The 16,805-nt window shown below is 37.7% G+C and overlaps 2 protein-coding genes across 2 annotated transcripts in view; one reads left to right on the forward strand and one right to left on the reverse strand.

Annotated features, from left to right (window-relative positions):
- The window catches only part of cerk (ceramide kinase), a 48,790-nt gene extending 37,827 nt beyond the window's left edge, over positions 1-10,963 (reverse strand). The window contains exon 1 of the mRNA XM_024282984.2: positions 10,637-10,963. Coding sequence (XP_024138752.1) covers positions 10,637-10,790 — 154 coding nt within the window. The 5' untranslated portion in view covers positions 10,791-10,963. The remainder of the gene's footprint in view (positions 1-10,636) is intronic.
- Positions 10,964-11,875: 912 nt separating this feature from the next.
- Positions 11,876-16,805, forward strand: part of tbc1d22a (TBC1 domain family, member 22a) — a gene marked incomplete in the record, with an annotated part of 187,010 nt that continues 182,080 nt past the window's right edge. The window contains 4 exon segments of the mRNA XM_024282972.2: positions 11,876-12,173; positions 12,605-12,661; positions 14,557-14,740; positions 14,986-15,214. Of these exon segments, the coding sequence (XP_024138740.1) occupies positions 12,112-12,173; positions 12,605-12,661; positions 14,557-14,740; positions 14,986-15,214 (532 nt within the window).

Consider the following 16,805-nt stretch of genomic DNA (forward strand, 5'->3'; position numbering starts at 1 on the left):
ATATCTGCATTTATGTATAGTTGTACTAGAAGTGAAGCTAAAGCGGGCGTGTTATTCAATTTCTAATACAAAATTCTTTGTATTTGTCTGTACTGTATGTGTGTGCTGATCCATGTGGCTTATTGAAGGTTATTGCAGTAGAATGAGACTTCGAGTTCTGCAATGAGCTGCATTCTGTTATGACAGAACAAAGCACCGAGGTTCATTTATGGCTTCCCTCAAAGGACATCTCACTTTACTATTCTGGGAAAGGGATCAAGCTCTAGAATACATTCATGTGAAACCATAACTGAGAAAAACATAAACAATGGGACACCAACCCTGTCATGTGTAACTCTGCTCCACGTGTTTTATCAATCCCATTGTGCTGTTTAGCCTAAAGTGTGGATACAATCTCTGTTGACCCAAAAACAGGCACCTTCTCTGAGATCTGGGTACCAGCTGATTCCATTGAAAGCAGATAAATGAACACCTGAACCGTTCTGTAGTCTTCTTCACTTTTGTTTGATGAGTGGCCGTGACGCTGCAGGTGACGCTTCTGAGGGTTAGAATAGGAAGCTTAGTCATTTGGTCTCTGGTTTCTTCTGGTCCTAAAACCCGACTTTGCTAACACTAGAGCTGTACAGATCATAAGTGTTTTATAGATGATTATGTATTAGATTCTTAACCAAGCTAAGGAAGAGCTAACATCCTGTACATGTGGCATTTGATATACTGTCTTATCATTTAAGGTGTGTCAAAGGTTGCATTTCTATCACCATTTTTTCTTTATCAGAATCCTGAGAAGCAAAGTAGAGCAATACAGCATTCTATTATTTAATCGTAATCATTGGTGCTTTGTCCTTATATGAAGTTTCCCGTTGTGTTCGACAAGCATCAAGCAAGTACAAACCATGACAAACAATCTACAAATATACTCGTGTTTTAAATGGCAATTTTCAATTTTTGTTTTAAGGTTAATTATATTCTATTGAAAGCGAGGATCAGACTCTGACCTATATTCATGTCTTAGTAGTGAAACAAAAAGCAGTCTGTTAAGAAAAAATGAACCTTGGAATTCTTTACACCTTGGAATCTCAGTGTAAATCGAATATTTTGGCGTACCATGGTGTTGGTGTAAAGTGGAGTTTTTAACATGCAACTCCACAAAAAAGTCTGGCACCAGTTGAAGAACTGCAACATTTGGTACTTAAGGGTTTGCATCAAATTCAGAAAAGTTGGGCTTTGTCCAAAACAAAGTAATAATTTTGAAGAGGAAATGAAAATTTTTTTCATGATGTAAATGGCAAAAATGGTCATGACCTTTAGGCTAAAAAAAGTCCTAAAATTGACCTTTCAGAAACCAATCGGTACATTTCTTCTTATAACCATATACACAGATATTGATACTAATATCAAGCAACTGAACAGTAACTTGAGCCTCGTTTTCACTGAGCGGTCCAGTCCGATACAGTATGGAGAGGTACAATACGGTCCAGTTAATTCTGGTGAAGGTTTCCACTAAGTTAAGCCTCACATCCACTGAGTGGGTTGTTTTCACGATGCATGCGTGATGTAGACCGCTAATGTGTCATTGTGTCACTGTAGTGCAACGACTAGAAATGCAATAACAATGGAGGTCATCGCTTTCCATGGGTTAGTGCAACACAACTCCTGTGATTAACGAGGGACCACTTTAGTAGTTTTGTTTATGATATTTAAATAATAAATAAATGTGATGGGCTGCGCTGTGGAGTAGTGGCTAGCACTTTCGCCTCACAGTGCAGGTTCCCATCCCAGCTGTGTCCTTTCTCTGTGGAGTTTGCATGTTCTCACCATGCGTGTGAGGGTTTTTTCCAGGCACTTTGGTTTTCTTCCACAGCCCAAAAATATGCTTCATAGGTTGATTGGTGTGTCTAAATTGAACCTTGGTGTGAACATGTGTATGTGTGGCCTTTTATCAGATTGACATCCTGTCCAGGATGTACCCTGCCTTCACCCAACATAGCTGGGATAGGCTCCAGCAACATCATGACAATAAGAGATATGGTTTAGAAAATGGATAGATAAGTGGATATATGTGACATTATTTCTCCGTTAAAGGTTTGGCCAGTAAGTCTATTAGTGTATTATGGTGTGAAATGAATAAAGTATTATTAAAAATGCATTAGTGATGTTTTTCACTACTTTACAACACAAAAAGTATTATTTTAGTGCAAAGTAATAATTTTGTAATAGTTGTTTAGTGCTGGTTTAGTTGGGTTTTTATAGGTGCGCATTATATGTTCTGAAACGCAGCGTCAGACTGGCCTGTCTTGAGTGTCAGGCTCATAACGCCTTAATCCTGTTCATCCTGCTTTGCCTAAATCGAGGTGGGGAAAGGACAGGATTCCATTGATGGCATGACGTAAACACACAGCGCTTTACATCATCGTACAACCTAGATTCTGTCCCACAACCCACTGCGAATGTGGTGATCAAACATCAGTCCGAGAGCTAATCAAAGTGCACGACAGATCTGCAACAGCTGGGCTGACTCCGTCACAATATGACATACGGAAAAAATGTCTGTTTGCATGGGAGAATTTGTGTTTGTGTACATCTGTGACAACACAGAGCCTGGCTTCTTCTGCTGACAACTGGCTGTCATCATACTCATATTCTGCTTTGTTCTCCTCCCAGTACACGCTGGATCAGTTCTGTAACTTTTATTGTTGCGGTGCTCTGGCACTGTGAATTCAGTAGAGTACACGCTGCTGTATGTTTGAGGAAGGCTTCGTTCGATCTCTATGGGCCACCATAGATTTTTCTTAGCATTGTGTTACTCTTTACTGTTGTATCTTTAACAGTGAAGGATTTGTCACCTTATACCTGACCTGAAACTTTCTTTATTATGAATTTAAGCGTCTGATTTAAAACTAACAAAGTGTTTTTTTACCTGACAAAACACAAGAAATTGTTTTAAAGTTCCCCCTCTGATAATCTTTTGATCTGTTGTAAAAACGTTCCCAGTGGTCTTTTAATTATGATTACTGCGGTTTAGCCAAAATCTAAAACCCTGTGTTGTTTTCTAGAACATAGTTTCTATAGAACAGCAATAGTTTATTAGAAATTCACCTCTGAGTTGTGGACAGTACAATTTTAAGCTTATTTTTTCTTTGTATATGTCCTCCATCATTAAGAAAATGCCACAAGAACAAGAAAAACACAATTTTCATTGGAGTAAAAGAAATTCAATTCACGAATTTGATGAATCAATAATGCATTTTCTAATTGAAGATCAGTTCCATTTCAGTTAATTGATATTTTAAACCCAGCCCAAAGTCTAACAAACTAAATGAACCAAGGTAGAAAGAAGAACATACTTTTTAAAAGTCTGTCTACAATGGATTAAAATTGCAGAGCTACATTTCAAACCAAACACGGCTTGCAGGTGTAATTAGCTTTAGAGGTCCTATCTTATTGCCCCAACCTAAAGTAAATAATTGCAATCAATGACGAAAAGGGCCAGTGGGACCAGTGATGCAGCAAAAACTTTCACAGTTTACTCCAGCTATCGTGCTCCGGCAATGTTTGTTTCTCTGTGTTTGTCTCCCTCCCTCTGCAGCAGTCTCTCAGAGCTGAGACAGGCCTGTGCATTGAGCACCAGCTTTAGATTACAAAGCGCAGATCTGCCTGGGTACACATGGCGGTAAGCTGTCAGACAAGACATGTGGATTTCTCTCAGGCACAATAGTGTTTGTCGAGCGAATGCTTAGGCAAACAGATAAAGAAAGAAAAAAAGAGGACAATGGAGGTGTAAAGAATGGCAGGAGAAGAGTAGCGGTGTAATAAAACGGCTAGTTCCCTTTGCCTAAAGTTTTAACACTGCAGTTAAAACTTTATCTGTAAAGTTATCACTCTGTCACTTATACTCACGACTAAGGCCAATACGTCATAAAGTACTGAAACAAATCTTCTGAACTTTTAGGGCTTTCTAGTTTTGATGTCAAATAACAACATACTAATACAATTTATCTTTTGAAATACAATATAATTTCTTGTAGTGGACCATCTTTTATTGATACCCATTTCTGATAAACGCTGGGATTGACGAGATGTTGACACAAATGGACGCTGGTCTCCAAAAGTAGGCAGTCTCCTTTGAGTAATTCTCTTTTGAATTACTAAAACTCTTCGTGTGATTAACTTAAATTAAATGGACAATGAAAGCTAAGAGAAGCAACTTTGTGCTAACATGCAACACCTCACAGAAATAAAGGACTCTCAGACGTAAAGTGTTGCATATCCGTGTTGCGGTAATTCAAAGAGTGTGTTATCTCCTGTTGCCGAGGACAACTCCATTGTTAAAGGGTTAGGCGCTGGTCTGTAATAAACATCGCCACAAAAATCTCCAATGACCCACCTATTAGAGGTGAGTGGAATGGAGCAGGATGAGCATGAAATTGCTATCTTAGTCATGTTATTCCTCTCCTTTGACCAGGAAAGAAAAAGCACAATTGTGGCCGGACAGACAGTATGGGATCGTGTAAAGAAATTTGGCATCCTTCTCTCATAAGTACGACCCATTGCCATTCCATCTGCAAGACGAATAGTAGCCGGTTCCTTTTTAATGCTAAGCACTCCGAATAACTTTTTGAATAAACAATTGAAAAATATATGGTGTTTAAATTTATTCAAGATGAGTTGGCACAAGATATTCCTCACTTTACTGGTATTTTTTCGTCGTCTTTGGCTTAAATAAAAGACATGAAAAAAGCCTCATTCCCACTCAGCGGTTTGTTTTCACAGCATATGTGATGTAGACCGCTAGTGTGTCATTGTGTCATTGTAGTGCGACGACTAGAAAAGCAACAACAATGAAGGTCATCCAGCAGCTCATCTTTTTACTGCTTTACTTCTGGTACATCATGTATAACAGAAATTTTAATGTTGTTTGAAAGAAACAAAGAGTAAGTTGTATACCGCTGTTAAATCAAACATTGGGAATTTCTGCCAATTAACGGGTGGCAACAGCAGCTCCGCCCCATTCCACTTTTTATTCGATACAGATCCCCTAGAGTAGGGATAGGCAACTGGCGGTCCGTGGGCCGCATGCGACCCGTGGGCCGCATGCGACCCGCCTCCTCATTCAACATGGCCCTCATACATTTTCAGCCAATGTTTCCTCTACTGTAGAACTAGTTCCAAACCGTAATTGCATTGTCCACCAGTAGATGGCGCTCGCAAACAATCTGGACCAGTGGCCTTCACCGAAGAAGACAGATTTATAAATAAAGCTTACAAAGATTTCGGTCTTATTTAAATCGGTACCCTTTGTCCTAATTCAGTTATGGAAGTGTGAGGTCCTGTGGTAGTGATGAAGAAAATTGTGGCTCTCCCCATCAGTAAAGTTGACTATCTCTGCCCTAGAAGTACAGTTTGGTACTTTTTAATGGGTCCATTTTACAATGGCAATGCTCTAAATATTGGACCAAACCGCTCAGTAGAAACTATACTTCAATCCCTAGATTGAGCAAGTTTTTTCATCCCATCTTGGAACATGTTCAGAGAAACAGACCAGATTTTCAGGACTCTGATATGAACCCCCCATTATTCCTAATCTTCTCAACAAGCAACAGGTGCTGGACCCTCCCACAGAGCAAAGGACTGACTTACTCAATTGCACAGGTCATTACATCCCAACAACTGCTTCTAGTTTGCTTCTCATTTGTGTGCGGAATACAGAGACTATCTCGAACTTCCTGTATTCCCGTTTCTAAGTATCACATCTAACTGACTGAGTTTGACTAAATCTATTTAAATGTCAAGCGGTTTACATCCAGCAGTGTTGTGTAAACGGATGCACGAAGGCCAAAGTGATGAGAATTGCTGCATTTGTGACAACTGATTGTCAGCTCGATGCCGGTGAAAGAAAGCTACAGAAGAAATGGAAAACCCAGGCTGCTGACAGAGCTGTCAAACAGAGGTCATGCAGAATGATTTCTCTGCTATGATTAGCATTTCTATCTATATTTTGCTCTTATAACTGTCATAACTTTATTTGTGCAAGTCCAGTCTCTCTTTTTTTATAATGTTGCAACAGTGTCAAAGCAGAAAAATTCATACACACTGACAAATTCATTTTTTGACTTTTGATAGTCTGTGAAGACACACTTGGCAATCATAAATAGTTCTTTGCTGATCCTCTAACGCACATATTACACAAAGTTTGAAATCTTGCAATGGCTCCCAGTCAGCTTTAGGGTCGAGTTTAAGATTTGTTTATTGGTTTATAAAAGCCTTCATATACACTTCTATTTATCAAAACTACTCGTAGCTTATGATTCTCCCAGAGTCCTCAGGTCATCAGTTACAAGACTACTGGAAGTTATCAGTCAGAATAAGGCTTATTTGAGCACTGTGGAACTGTGCAGGTTTCTAAGAAAAAAAAGTCATTTTAGCTTCCTAATGTTGCTATCTGACCCTGTTAGCTTTGCTTTAGTTTCTTGTTTGAATTGATTCCATTGACTTTTGTTTGTTTGTTTTATGTAAAACAGTTGTGTGACCGGAAAGGTGTTCTAAATACAGTTGAATTGGATTTGAGTTGAAGCAATGTGCCAATCATGTTATGTTTGTAGAGAAATTTGTGTTTTCCAGGTGTTTTACAGTTTCAGACTGGAAAAAAAACATGGAAAAAACCAAGAGAGAGTGGAATATTTATGAAGAACACTAGTAGGTGTTGAGCAAAACATGGAAAGTTTTTATTTGGGAAGGTGGGAGGGTGGGAGTCAGCCAAACAAACTTTCTTCTCACCACTCTGATCTCTATTAAAGTTACAGAGTAACTAAAGTTTGCTGCATACAAACTGTGGTACATGTTTATTCAAAGGTGGTAAAGGAAAGTGATTTAGAGTTAATGTCCCACTAGTTGCCTGGGTGAGTGAAATTTTTCATGAACTATTTGGTGGTTTAACCCGTTAGTTTTGAGTGCCAAGCAGAAAGACATTCTTAGAGTCATTGGTATGACCCAGCCATGAATATGAACTATAACCTCCACGTGGACACTCTTCCACCAAACCTCCAAGTTTATTTATTTTCTACTATACTGAGTGCCGTTCATTGAAATGTGTGACAGCCTGTTTCTAAGAGTAGCTTTAAAACTTTCATAACCGTACTGTTAAACTGACCTACTTCTGTCACAACAGTCACAAGGAGGCTTTGATGAAGCCAGGCGGTACATTGAGTCAATAAGTGGAAGTCTTTCTGGCAGGTTATTACAGGACACTTGATTCCACTTTGGAGAAGGTCAGTGGGCAGGTTTTCACTGAGGCATGCAGAGCCAGTTGTAATCATTGCGCTCAGTGTGGTACAGTAAATGCAGGGCCCATCTAGGAGAACAAACATTAACCTCAGTGGGATATAAGCACCTTTAGATTGAGTGGGAGCTGTTAGATGCAAACGGTGGGAACATTCAGAGGGCTAACTCTTGATGCATTCTAGAATAGGTCAGTTTATAGCTTACACTACGGACAAAATATCATGAAAGAAATGGTTTTCAAGAACAAAAAATTCAGTAGAGCCAGAATAGTTATTGTGATGACTATAATAGTAGTAATAGCTGTTTAATTCACAATACAAGTCTATGGGGTTTTAGCTTATTGGAGCCAGCGAGGGGGGTTCACTAAGTCCAGTTCTCATATACAGTCAAAGGGTGCAGCAGCCCTTTTAAAATAAGACAAAAGTGATTTTGTACACATGAATCTTATGCGTCACTTTCTCTAACCAGAGAAAAAAAACTTTTTCTCAAACACCCATGCAAATTAACCTTAAAAATAAAACTTATTTTTGTTGTAAAGTTAAACCCTTTTACACTGCCAAATATAGACGAGTTTTCTCCCTAGTGGTTGATTTGTGCACTGCAATTGGCTATTGTTACTTTTCAAACAGGGTTCAATCTGGAAGTTAAGAAACATTCATTTTTGCTCTAAATTAAAATTTCAACAAACACATTGTCAGGTTATACAAGAAATATAGATTTTAATAGAATATTTCCATCAGCTGAATCCATCAGTGTGCAGTTATGTGAGTTAAAACAGGCTGTACTGTTGAGTGGAGAAAAAATACAATTTTCTTGTCCTTTAAGTTAATTGTTTACTAGGGTTGCCACAATTAGTCGACTAATTGACGAATAATCAACTATTAAAATTGTCTACGACTAATTTAATAGTCGATTAGTTGTTACTTTATATTATATGGAGTCAGAGTGTAGTAAAGTTGAACAAAGTTGAGAGTGTTCAGCATCAGAAAATGCACTTTTTTATATTTGAGTCAATGAGACTAAAACTTTATCTTTAGTGAAAAATAGTTCTCCATTTGATTTAATCTTGTTTTAATATCAGGAAATAATGAAGAACAGAGGCTGTACATTAAAAGTTTAATAAACTATCATCTTCATTATATTTATTTTTAGTTAGTTTAAAGCTAATTATTGTTAAGATGTGTACTTTACATCCACTTTGCGCATGACCCAACTAATCGGAAAAAATTATCAGTGATCAGTCGACTAATAAACAATCGTTTGTGGCAGCCCAATTGTTCACAGTGAGTTTATGCAAAGAACCAAGTTTTGACCTCTTGAGACCCAAGCTAATATTCGAGCTAACCCTCCACACATGTAGTCACAGGGCCTCAATTAGGCAGAATGAACTACTGTAATAATATAACTTAAAATGTGATGTCCACGCACGTGAATGCCAGGTTTTAAGAGGTTAAGGCGAAATTTTTAATTTATCTTTCAGAGGGAATTTGCTTTCAAAGATCAGCATGGACAAAAATATCTGTTTGCTCTAGAACCAACATGAGTTCATAAATTATTTAAGTAGAAAAGTGTTTTTTTTTTCTTTTCTAAGCCATATTTAAATACTTGTGAGCAATACTTCAGAGCAACAGGTTTATATATAGAGGAACAGGTCCACCTTTTGTCCTCTGGGTTGTGCCTCTTCTAGGTGTTTCTGGAGCTTTACACCTGCTGACTGTTGCAACCGCAGCTGGAAAACTTGAATATCTCACTGAACGACATATTTTCAAACAATGGCAATCTAAAACAAAATGAATTTGAATGGAAGAGTTGTTGGGTTATTATTTTGGAATAAAAAACAAGTTTTCAAATAATTTTAAATCATTTTTTATATTTAATAAAGACATGCGCTAGACTAGCAGCGTGTCCAAGGTTTACCCCACTTTCACCCTACAGTAGCGTGACAGGCTCCAGCAAAACTGTGACCCTGAAAGGAAACTAGCACGTTAAGAAAATTGATGGTCTAATGCAGGAATTGGCAACTCCAGGCCTCGAGGGCCACAATGTCTGCATGATTTCCAGATATCCAAATACTCATGACTGATTACCCAGTTCATGTGTGTGCAGCCAATTAGAACATGCTAGAGGGTATGTTGGAAAACATGCAGGAATGCGGCCCTCGGGGCCGGGAGTTGCCTATTCCTGCTAAAGTTAGCTTTTTAACTAGCTTTGGTTACGTTAGCCTTATGCTCGTTTTCTGCTGCGTTTTCTGGTAATTACATTTTGTGATTTTTTTCATGACATGCAGACTTGTAGTGGAGTATTTATCCGTAATGATGAAATATAAAACTCTGACCATAATGAGAATTAATGAAATATCCGATCCTGATCGGACAAAGGAGTCCGATTTTGATCGAGTCCCCAACCACGTGATCGGGCCCGATTTCTGTTCACGTGATCGGATCAGGACATCCCTACTTCCAACAATCTCACTCCTGATTGGAGAGACCGGTAGCCATAGAAACCATGACTCAGACCGACTCGGACCAATCACTGCTTATTGACGTCATTTGGGTCCAACATGGCAGCGTCGGTACTACGAAAAAATGGTGACTTAATTTCATTGAACTGAAGTAAACCATTTTCTAAGGGTGACACCACACTCAGTCCAGTTTTCATATACAGTCAATGACTTGGAAAAAAGTTGGTGTTTATTTTTGTTAACCTGTGTTCCACCATGCATCGGTATAGTAGGTTATTATAAAGAAAAGTAGCAAAAAATGGCTTAATATTTACCGACGACACAAAACTGTCTTTAAAGTAGCCACTGAAAAAGTAATTTATAAGAAAATATTATATACATAATAAATATCCTACTTTTAACAACTTGTTATTCATAAAAATATTTTCTTATTTAAGGAAAATTGTTTCAATTTGACTTTTTTCGATTTTTTGTTTAAGCTAGCATACAGGATGTTCACGTGCCCAGTGGTAATAGAATCCTGTTACGTCAGTGGTTGGCTGGTATTTATGAATAATGTAAATAATGAACTCTATCCTCGGGGACACGTTAGCAGGCGACCTTGTCAAGCGCTTATAGGGTTGTAAGAACTTGTGACAGAAAACTTCCTTTGTCCCGCTCTTGACTGGAACAGCTACTGTTTTTTTTTTTTTTTTTTTTTTTTTAGCATGGACAGAAAAAATAAGCTTTTTATTCTATTAGCATGTCGGCTACACGTCATAAAAACCCCTTTAGATGCTAAACGGGGGTTATGACACATTTATTGTTGTTGCACCTTTCTTCCTCCAAAAGCATGACTAGTTAGCTTTAAAACCAACAAATAAACACAATTCTGACTCCTGCTAAAGCTTTACTTACGTGTTTTAGAAATGCCCCTCTTTTGGCTTTTCTCTATTTCCTTCCACACAAAGACATGGCGATTTAAAGCCGCTTCCACCGCTTGGTGTTGCAGAAGAAGCTTCGACGACAGCAACGTCGGTTGACTCTTGGTGTCCTCGGCCTGACCGGTCATTGTGAACGGCGTTTCGGCGTCCTCATCCCAGTTTTTTTGTACGACCAGCGTCACAAAACTCGCTTTCTGGACGAATCGCTTTGCCTTCGACCGGCGGTGCTCGCAGAGGAACAGACGCTTTGACAAAGATCGTGGATAAAAGCGATGTGCTTCTCCTTCGGGGAAAAAACAATTTTGACCCACTTTCTGTCTGCTGTGGGAAAACACGAAAAAAAAGGCGTATCTGTTTCGCTGACAACACATTTTGAATGAATAAAGAGTTCCTATTTGCTTAATGATATAGGTCTGTGTTTCAAAGATTTCTTAATATTTCTACCAGAGTTTATTAACCAGTTTTAACATGTCTACATTCTTACATTTTTTTTAGGAAAAACAAACCAGGATTTTGAATAACTGTTTGAAACAGTGATGAATAAACATGTATCACAATTTTAATATTTACATTTGAAAATATATCAGCCACTTTTATGTCTTGATTTTTGAAAAAAAGAAGAATGCAAACGCAGTCGCGCACATTCATGACAGAGTGAGATGTCTTCGTTCTTGCAAAGGGTTTCGTGCTTTGCTGCTTGTAATCCAGTTACGAAACGCAGCATCAGGAAACCTTTTATTGTTTCCAATTTTTTCAAAACACAGCCTTTATAACTTTTTTTTAATTGATGTATCCGTATCTTTAACTGTACATTTTTAAAATAGCATATAGTTGTAATTTGTCCCTGTTTATTTTAATATTTTTGTTGTTTCTGTAAAAGCACCCTTTCTTATTGAGGTCGTTGGTATTTCTGTGTTTGCAAAATAAAAATGATGGTTGGTGGAAAATGAAGCATTTAAGAGATAAAATGCTTCAAAAAAATCAGGATTTCTTCTTTTCGTAAAAAATAAGTAGTAAAATATCTGTTACCTTGTTGTTCAAGCGCTGAGAACGTGTGGTGCTCAAAAATGAGCAAAACGTTCTCCTTTTTTCTAATTTTATATTAAATAAGTTGATTTTGGATTGGAATGGGTTATTCGAAAACTAAAAACCGTGCTGGTCCTGATGCTAGTGATTGACAGACGGGGAAATTCTGTCAACAAAGCAAAGACCACCGATCAATGACGTCAACAGCTTCTGTAAGAGAACTCACTTGTGATTGGCCCATAACACGGAAGTCTTTTCTCAGCCAATCACCGTCGCGTTTACTTGCCTATCCGGCAGTATCAACATGGCAGCTTTCTGAGTTCAGGAGGGGATCTGGCGTAAATAAAGACCGATTAAAGACTTCAGAGGCAGCGACAACGTTCGGGTTCTGGACTTGGGGACTTTCTGGAGTGTGGGGGGAAGATGTCGAGTGACGGAAAAAACAAACAGTTCTGGAAAAGAAGCGCAGAGAAGGTTCCTGGCAGGTATGTGACGTGTTCCCTCTTTCTGGCTAGCTTCCGTGCAGCTAGCTCCACTCAGCTGACGCCGCGCTCCACAGCTTCTTTTGCAGCTTTTTCTTTCATGATCACTTCTACCAAGTTGGGGAAGCGCTGACATTTTTAGCATTCTTCTTTTTAAGCTAATTAGCTCTTAAAAACAATCTGCGCGTTGCTTATTTAGCTTACAAAGCTATGCTGCTAGCATCCGCTTACAGACAGTTCATCGTAGTTGTGATTTGTGTGTTTTTGTTGCCGTTTTTAATTAGTTTAGTTCAAATGTTAAAACGAATTCCAACTACTTTCATCCTTTATTTGCAGTTTTCCCGCGTTGGCTCCCCTTTAGCAGTTGCTAACTATGCTAACTTTGGCAGCCTGTCACTGACTTCTTCATTCATTTTCTGTCTGTTCCTCCTCAGCATCCAGCATGTGTACGGTGCACAGCATCCTCCCTTCGACCCACGACTCCATGCAAAGTAAGTCTCTTTGTGTCTTTTATTGCTTTAAATAAATGTTTTTTTTTTCTTTTAAGGAAAACTTTCCTGTTGTTTTAAACTTCTTCATGTTGGATTCCAAATCATTTGCTCTGATGTGATTTTGATTTGCATGAAAACAGATCCGGTATGAAAACTTTGATGAAAATTGTGTTTTTTAAACATATTTTATTGCATTTATCTCATGATGGGAGACATGCATAGCGGAAATTAAGTTTCATATTGCATTTCTGAGTAGTTCCTCATTCAAATCATAGTGAATCAGGAGCAGACAAAAAAATCCAGTTTGAAAAAGATTATATTTGTAATGTAGGCGAGCCACGACTAGATCTATTTACGTCTTTGATTTTTCTCATCTGAGCTGACATCTGGCTCAAAACTGTACGGCTGGATAGCTCCAATATTGCTCGCCATTTTTGTCAAGCTACTAAAGTTTGGCTGGGGTGTTAGGAGCTGTCAGCTAGCAAGAGTAAACAGAGAGGAAGAGAAAAAGGGGGTGGCGTTCTCAAAAAGAGAAACACTCCTCACACTCGACACACTGCCTCCATTTCAGGTGTTGAAACAAATTCATCTTACTGTACTCCCACTTTTTTTTAGCAACAGCCTTTAAACAGATTTTACCCCACCAACAAAAGCAAAACAAGGAGAATGCTGAGAGAATAAAATCCAGATATTTTCAAAAAATAAATCTTCTTAAACATCAAATTTAAATTCATCGTTGGGATCGATTCATTCCTTAGTGCCAGTGGTCCCTCCCATAATTCCTGCTGCTCTGCAGAAACTATGTCCGAAGGCTAAAAACTGCCCAATCATAATTAAAACCACTGGGAACAATTTTAAATAAATAAAAAAAGACGATCGGAGTGGGACTTTAAATGTGGCTGTAATTGTGGGAAACAAGCTAAATCTGATTCACTTTGATTTCCATTAGCGAGTGGTTAACTGCAGGAATGCGGACGTTTGTTTTAGCTGTTCACGTCTCACAATAGTGTGACATCACCGGCTGAGATGTGTCTGCTTGAATGGGAGAGAACTGACTTGCCTGTGTGAGTTCAGCCAGTGGAATTCTGGGAATCCTGTGTGGCCCTTCCTGTTCTGCAGCGTTAGAGGAAGTGATCCGACCTGAAATTCCTGTTGTGGGATGTTTGTCGGAAGCCAAGTGAAGACTAACAATCTTTTGTCTTTTATTCTTTTTTTGTGTTGATAAAAAGTTAACTTCTGCCCACAAAGAGTTCAATTTGACATTCTTTTTACACACACATCTAATAGAATTATTCAAAAATTGACAGATTTTTTTAAATTCAGTTTTGCCCCCTCCTCCTTGTTTTTAGTTTTTTTTTTTGCATCAAAAAGGCAATATATTTTCAAAAGAATAACATAATTAAGCTTGCATAGTTGGTATGCTGTCATCTAGCTTTAGTTTAAATAGTTAAAAATGAAAACATAATCATAAAAAAATTCATGCTTCTGATTCGTTTAGGCTATAAAAGGAAAAACAAAAAAAAAATCATTTTAGAGTATTCAGCAGATTTGCATCTACAAGGCATCGAGATGATGCATCATAACGGTAATCGCCAAACTCCAACCGGTACTGGTCCGTGGGACAGTTGATGCTGCAGAGAAAAACAACACGAGTTGCATTTTTTTCTCTTTTATTTATAAGTTTGAGGAAGTTTTAATTAGGAAATTGACTGGTTTCATTTCACCATGTGTTGACAATACACTGCTTAAACTTTGAGCTTTATGTAAAGAAAATGGTTCATTATACTCTAGAATTAGAGAAAATTCCACTAATTCCACTTCATGCTTTTTGTATATTTTCTGCTTCACGTGTGTTCTTGCATTATCTCACGATGATTCTTTGGCCCCTCCCCCAGCCTCATGAAAGCGGGCTCCCGGCCGCCTCCGGCCACACCAGGCAAGCCCAAAAAAGCCACCACCTTCCAGGAGTTCGAGAGCATCACAAGCGACGCCTGGGACGTCAAAGACGACGACGACGAGCTGCTGGCCATGGCCGCCCAGAACCTCAACATCGAGGTTGTCATGGAGACGGCGAATAAGGTAGACTGCTGGAAAGGCCGAAAAAAATTATGTATTTTATGGGTTTTTATCAATTTGACAATGGATTTTATTGTTCAAAGAGTACAAAAATTATTATTTTTACGAATCAAATATTCTAGATTTATACTAAACCTACATTTGTGAATAGATTTAAGTTCTTTATAATCCAAAATGTTAATTTTCAATAGAAGATGATTCCTGAAATCTGTTTCTGAAGGCCCCTCTGTTTTCCGTGAACTTCACAGGTGATTGAGAATCACAGCAAACAGCAGGAGAGGCAGCGACAGGACGACACGGCGGAGCTGGATCAGAGAGAAGAGGAGGAGGAGGAGGAGGACGAGGGACAGGAGGTGTGCACGGTGGACCACGGAGACGCCATCAGCCCCGACGTGTCGTTCGGCTCCCAGAGCAGCCCCGACACGGAGGGCCGCCTCGTCAAGTCCCACAGCGAAGCTCCCATCGGGTCACCGAGAGGTCAGTGGGGAGGCTTATGAAGTTCTCAGGTTTTTCTGAAACAACTCATTTGAAGTTTATATGAAGGTTACATTTTACTATATTTCTATGTTTTTGTTTATTTATTTATTCCTGTTGAATTTTGCAGAACTGAGCTTCAAAGGCAAATTTTTATTAGAACCTTCTGCACACGTTTGTGTGAACGAATCCACATTTTCTCCAAATCTCATTAATTCATGTTAACCGTTTTGTCCTCATTAAACTGGAATAGCAAAACTCTTTTTTTTATTTATTTATTTTTTTTAAGATGAGTTTATTCAAATCGTTTTTTTCTTTTGCCAAATTTTGAAATTGAAATTAGAAAAACAACAAAGATTTCTTTCTACCGAGAAGCAGTTTATAGAATAATTCTCAGGTCTGTCTCTGTTTGGCTTTCGGTCATTATTGTCTTGAAATTGAATAAATAATAATAATAAAAAAAAATAATAATACATGTAAAAAATAACTAGCGTGAAATAAAGAGTTGCAGAAACTCCAAGTTAAAAATGGAAGAAAATAAATATAAACTAAAGAATTCAAAAATGAAATATAAGCAAAAATTGAACAATTAGTAAAAAAAATGGTGTAAAACAAATATATCTTGATAAGATAAAGCCAAAAAAGATTGAATGGTAACAAACAAAAAAACCCAACAACAAATAAACATAAAATAAAATTGAAGGAAAAATTAAAGAGTAAAAATATTTAAAGAAAGGAAGTTCAATCCAAAATAAATTAAATATAATATATAAGTACACATGTTTAAAGAAAAATAATCAATTTAATGTTTTTACAAAATTGTAAAAAAAATAACACATAATGCAAAAAAACAATAGTAAAATGTCAAAGGAACAAAAATAAAAAAACATATTTATTTTAGTAATAAAAGAGGTCAAAACAAAATCAACAATATATAAATAAATAAAGGTGTGAAACACTTAAGTTAAAAATGTAGAAGTCTCTTTTGTATCTGACCTGAAGACATAAAGTTTGTCTAACAGTGCTATTGTGTCACATAATAAAAAAAATGACAACAAAGTAAAGGATATTCATTCTCTTTATTTGCCACAAGTCGTTTCCATTGCAGACTCAAGAGGTTTTGCTTCCTCTCATCTTTCCTTCTTATACCTTTACAGTAAAACATCAAATGGAAAAATAAAAATAAATCCTTCTCGGTCCTGGGAGGGATTGATTCCTTTGGGTGCCTTTTTAAATCTCAGCAAAAGCTCCAATTCTTTAGTTTCAAACGAAGCATTCTTCCCAAGACGATATGTTTGTTGTTTTTAATGAATTATATTTCCTCACTGTTTACATGCGTCGCAGTGTTTTCAAAGCCAGATTTACTAGGAAACCATTTCCTATGAAGGAAAATATGCTCCATAGGAAATGGATGAGAAAGTCTTCAAATTTCAAAATGTTAAGTAGATTAGCAACAAGCCTTTAAATATATTGACGGAGTATGTTTTAATCTTTTATAGCAATTTAGAAAAAACAATATTTTACCCAATTTTCCTCTTTTCTTTCTCAAAAGGTCTTGCCTTTTGCCAGGCCACAGTTGCAAATAAGAAGGCTG

The sequence above is a fragment of the Oryzias melastigma genome, linkage group LG23 (genome assembly GCF_002922805.2).
Source record: "Oryzias melastigma strain HK-1 linkage group LG23, ASM292280v2, whole genome shotgun sequence".
NCBI classification, from domain to species: Eukaryota; Metazoa; Chordata; class Actinopteri; order Beloniformes; family Adrianichthyidae; genus Oryzias; species Oryzias melastigma.